The sequence below is a fragment of the Phaseolus vulgaris genome, chromosome 3 (assembly GCF_051622355.1).
Source record: "Phaseolus vulgaris cultivar YP4 chromosome 3, ASM5162235v1, whole genome shotgun sequence".
NCBI lineage: Eukaryota > Viridiplantae > Streptophyta > Magnoliopsida > Fabales > Fabaceae > Phaseolus > Phaseolus vulgaris.
This window is the reverse complement of record NC_143500.1, coordinates 7,626,684-7,630,547: the sequence shown is the minus strand read 5'-3', so window position 1 is coordinate 7,630,547 and position 3,864 is coordinate 7,626,684. Positions and strand designations below refer to the sequence as shown.

At 32.3% G+C, this 3,864-nt stretch overlaps 1 protein-coding gene across 1 annotated transcript; it reads right to left on the bottom strand.

Annotated features, from left to right (window-relative positions):
* Window positions 1–411: 411 nt before the first annotated feature.
* On the bottom strand, window positions 412–3,616 carry LOC137806411 (uncharacterized). The gene is made up of 3 exons (XM_068606525.2): window positions 3,354–3,616; window positions 2,909–3,038; window positions 412–1,609 (listed from the first exon to the last, which is right to left on the bottom strand). The coding sequence occupies exons 1-3, from the start codon at window positions 3,484–3,486 to the stop codon at window positions 538–540; spliced, it is 1,335 nt and encodes a 444-aa protein (XP_068462626.2). The 5' UTR covers window positions 3,487–3,616; the 3' UTR covers window positions 412–537.
* Between the last annotated feature and the right edge of the window lie 248 nt (window positions 3,617–3,864).

Here is a 3,864-nt window from a genome sequence, read left to right as displayed (position 1 = left end):
AGAATTATCTAATCAAATTTTCATAAAAAATTATTTTTCAAATTATTATTACTCATAAATATATTTTAATAATAATAATAAATTTAAATTAAATAATAATAACAATAATAATAATTAATAAAACCACTTTAAATAACATCATTTAATATTATTTTTTATTAAAATTTTATTACTGTTTAAATATAATTTTTATTAATTACTGATTATATATTTAAGAAATCTGCATAGAAAATGGTCGATTTCTAGCAAGTAAAATATGAAAAAGTATGATATGAATTCAGGATATGTGGAGGATTTGTCCACTAAATCTATTATTTAGATTTATTGTGGACAAAAACATCGTTTCAGCCTACAATTTTGAACGACAAGACTAAATTAAACGAATTAGAAAGTTTATACACAAAGACTATAAAAGAAGTAATAGACTTATTTTTATAAAATAAGTAAATAAATAAATATTGAAAACGTGAAGAATGAGAAACAAACTGAATGAAACAAGAGATGATACTACTTGACATAGGATCCTAGGTACCTAGTTCACTTATAACCAAGCATGCTGTTCCAATAATCCTTATTCTCCCTGAAGTTCACTTCCAAGTTCTCAGTGGTGGCTAAATCTTGGTTGGAATCAAAATCCTGCAGGTCGTTATTGAAACCAACAACCATGTTGACATTTCTAGAGAGAGGTGTAAATGCCACCACATCATTATTAATATCGTCATTATTGTTACCATAATAACCACCACCTCTTAATGCATCAACAGCCACCATTATGTCCTCATCTTCCAAACATGGCATCGTCAGCTGCATAATTCTCTTCTCAGTTTCAGCGACTTCTTCATCGTGATCAGTGCCGTGTTTGGTGAAGTACCTCCACGTCTCACTGTTCTCACCATCACCGCCACAACAAGCATCTTCCTTCACGGTTGCACCCTCACCACACGTTCCTAAACTTTTGCTCATAAACTCTTCCACACCAGTTGGAGGAAGTAAATAGTTCTCATTCATTAACCCAACTTGGTTGGTCGACACCATAACGTTACTGTTATTATTATCATTATTATTATGGATTTGCAGACTTTCGGGAAAGCACAAGGTGGATGTAGGGGATTCAAGGTCATCAGTGGCAAGCATCATGGCATACATGCTATGCACATGCATGGCTTTCTTCCTGTCGTGTAGTGATGAGTGTTTGTTGTTGTTATTGTCTGAGCATGAACTCTGCCATGCTTTGAGCACGTCGAGGCATGGTGGTAGTGAGGGTTGTTGTTGTTGGTGGTGGTGGTGTTGGGGTGTGATTTTGTGGAGAATGAGCCTAGGTTGTTGTTGTGGTGGTGGTGGTGAGGAAGAGGTTAATACGAGGTTGTGTTGTTCTTGCAACTTGGATTCTCGTACGAGTCTGGCTTCGGCTTCGAGCCGAGCACTCTCCCACTGAGCCATGTGGCTGAGGTTTGAACCGTCTTTGAAGTGGATTTGGGAGTCGATTTTTGGCTTGTGGGTGGTGGGGTCTATGCCCATTTTGTCGAGCCTTTTCTTGAGGTGAGTGTTCCAATAGTTCTTTATCTCATTGTCGGTTCTCTTGGCCAAGTGAGATGCTATGGCTGACCATCTGTCTCTCAACAATCCAAATAACATCATCAATATCATACACACATATCAGTTAAAGTTCTCAAATTCTTAAATGGTGTTGATTAATATAAAAAATGAAAGTCACTATAACTACTTTTGGTTTATATATCAACTATCCAAATCAAATATTTAGTTTTTCATATTATAGATATGTAATTAAAACTTTAAAAAAATGTTAATACATTAAGTTATTTTACACATTGAATGAGTAATGTATTTTTCTCCTAAGTGGAAAAAATGAAGAAGAGGGAAATAAAGAGTGTTATGTTTTGGAGAAGAAGAAAAAACCAGAGACTTTTTTGAGGACGCACTTGCGTTATTTTTTAGTTGAAAGAATATAACAAGTATAAAATGGGTGATGGCAATATCGATTGCAGAAAATAAATGTTTTCTTTTGAAACATTCTTCAATGCATTATGCTTTTGTTGCATGGCATATAGATATCTTTAAAAATAATATCGCCCTTGTTTATTTGGCGAGACTAAAATTTGATTATCTAATAAAAGGTGTATTTAAAAATATGTTATTGCTCATATGTTCAAGGGAGTTTTGTAAGAAAATGTTGTTCGAATGCAAATACTCTAGGAGTATTTATCGACTTAGATTTAAAGTGTACATCATGGTTTCAATTTATTGAAATAAAGTTCTCGAATATATTATTTTTTTTAATAAAATCATTAGTATGCTCTTATCCTGGTTACAGTGCCTGTTTGTGAAAAACTTCTTTCCAAAAGCTTAATTTTGAGGTTATCATATGATATCTATCGTTCAACCTTTCTAGTTATCTCATGTGTCTCCATAGTTAAGAATATATATATATATATATATATATATATATATATATATATATATATATATAAAGATATATTAATCATTCGACAAAAACGGATACCACTAACAAGAATATATATCTACATAATTTCTTTCTAAATATTTATCTATTTTTTGTCTAATACATATGTAAGATAAAAATAATCCTAATCATCATGACCTTCTTTTCTATGGCAAATTACGTAATTATGCACCCTTGAATGAACTACGAAATTGCTCTTAAAGAAGTACCAAGACATAAATTAAGGAGTTTTGCATCATTATTTCTGTTTTTTTTTCTTTTCAGAAAAGACATTACAATAATGCATGCTTCATTAGTTCATTTTATTTAAAATAACTATGCTTAATTAATATCAACTTGTTTAGAAAAATAAGATGCAAGTGTTGCAGTTTGAGTCTTTAGTTAATTACTCTACATGGTCCATGCTAGAAATCATGCCTCACTTACCTGTTTCCTAGAAGAGCATGAAGTTGAATAATGGTTTGCTCTTCCTCCAAGCTGAACTTTCCTCTTTTTATATCAGGTCGGAGATAATTAGTCCACCTAAGTCTGCAACTCTTTCCACATCTTCGAAGTCCTGCCATAAAAATACTACATCACCACTTATAATATATGTAATCTTGAGTTTTGATATTCTGAAAATTCATCTCTGAATTGTTTCATACCACAGATAAAAATAGAAAGAGAAATAATCTTTTGCTTGAAATATGAATATGAAACTAAGTGAGAAGATGAGTTTTTTTTTTTTTTGAAAACTTGTAAAGTTACTGTACACTTATCAAACTAACATTTATTCTATATATAATCGATAAAGTTTCTTATATTTTATTTAAAACTTAGTATTTCTACAATACTAATAACCAAGTACAAATTTTATGGCAGAAATAATCACCAGCTTTTGCAGGCAAAGCACGCCAGCTTCCATGGCCATGCTTTTCAATGAAAGCAATGAGCTTCTGGTCTTCTTCTGGTGTCCATGGTCCTTTTTTCAGCCCCGTCTTCTCACAGCATGGTGACCTTCCCATATTCTCCAGCTTAAATATATATATTTGTAACAAACTAATTGGAGGTTGATGTTTTGGTTTATGCAGAAACTGTTGTAGAGAAACTGATGTGGAGAATAAGAGAAACAGAAGACAAGAAAGCAAACTTCTCAGAGTTGAAAGAAGGAACGTTGGAGAGAAGAGTATATATAGAGGTGAAACTAACTGTTAATAAATTGATATAGTTATGACACTGTAACCATACTTTGTGAGTCTGGTCATACACTTAACTTTACACACCTATGTTGGAGTGCCAAATTTATTACTGGTGGTGATATTTTGATATCCACCAAATAAAATACACGTTGGTGCCCTACACTCACATGCATGTATAGTTATGAGAAAATAAAAGAAGAAGAT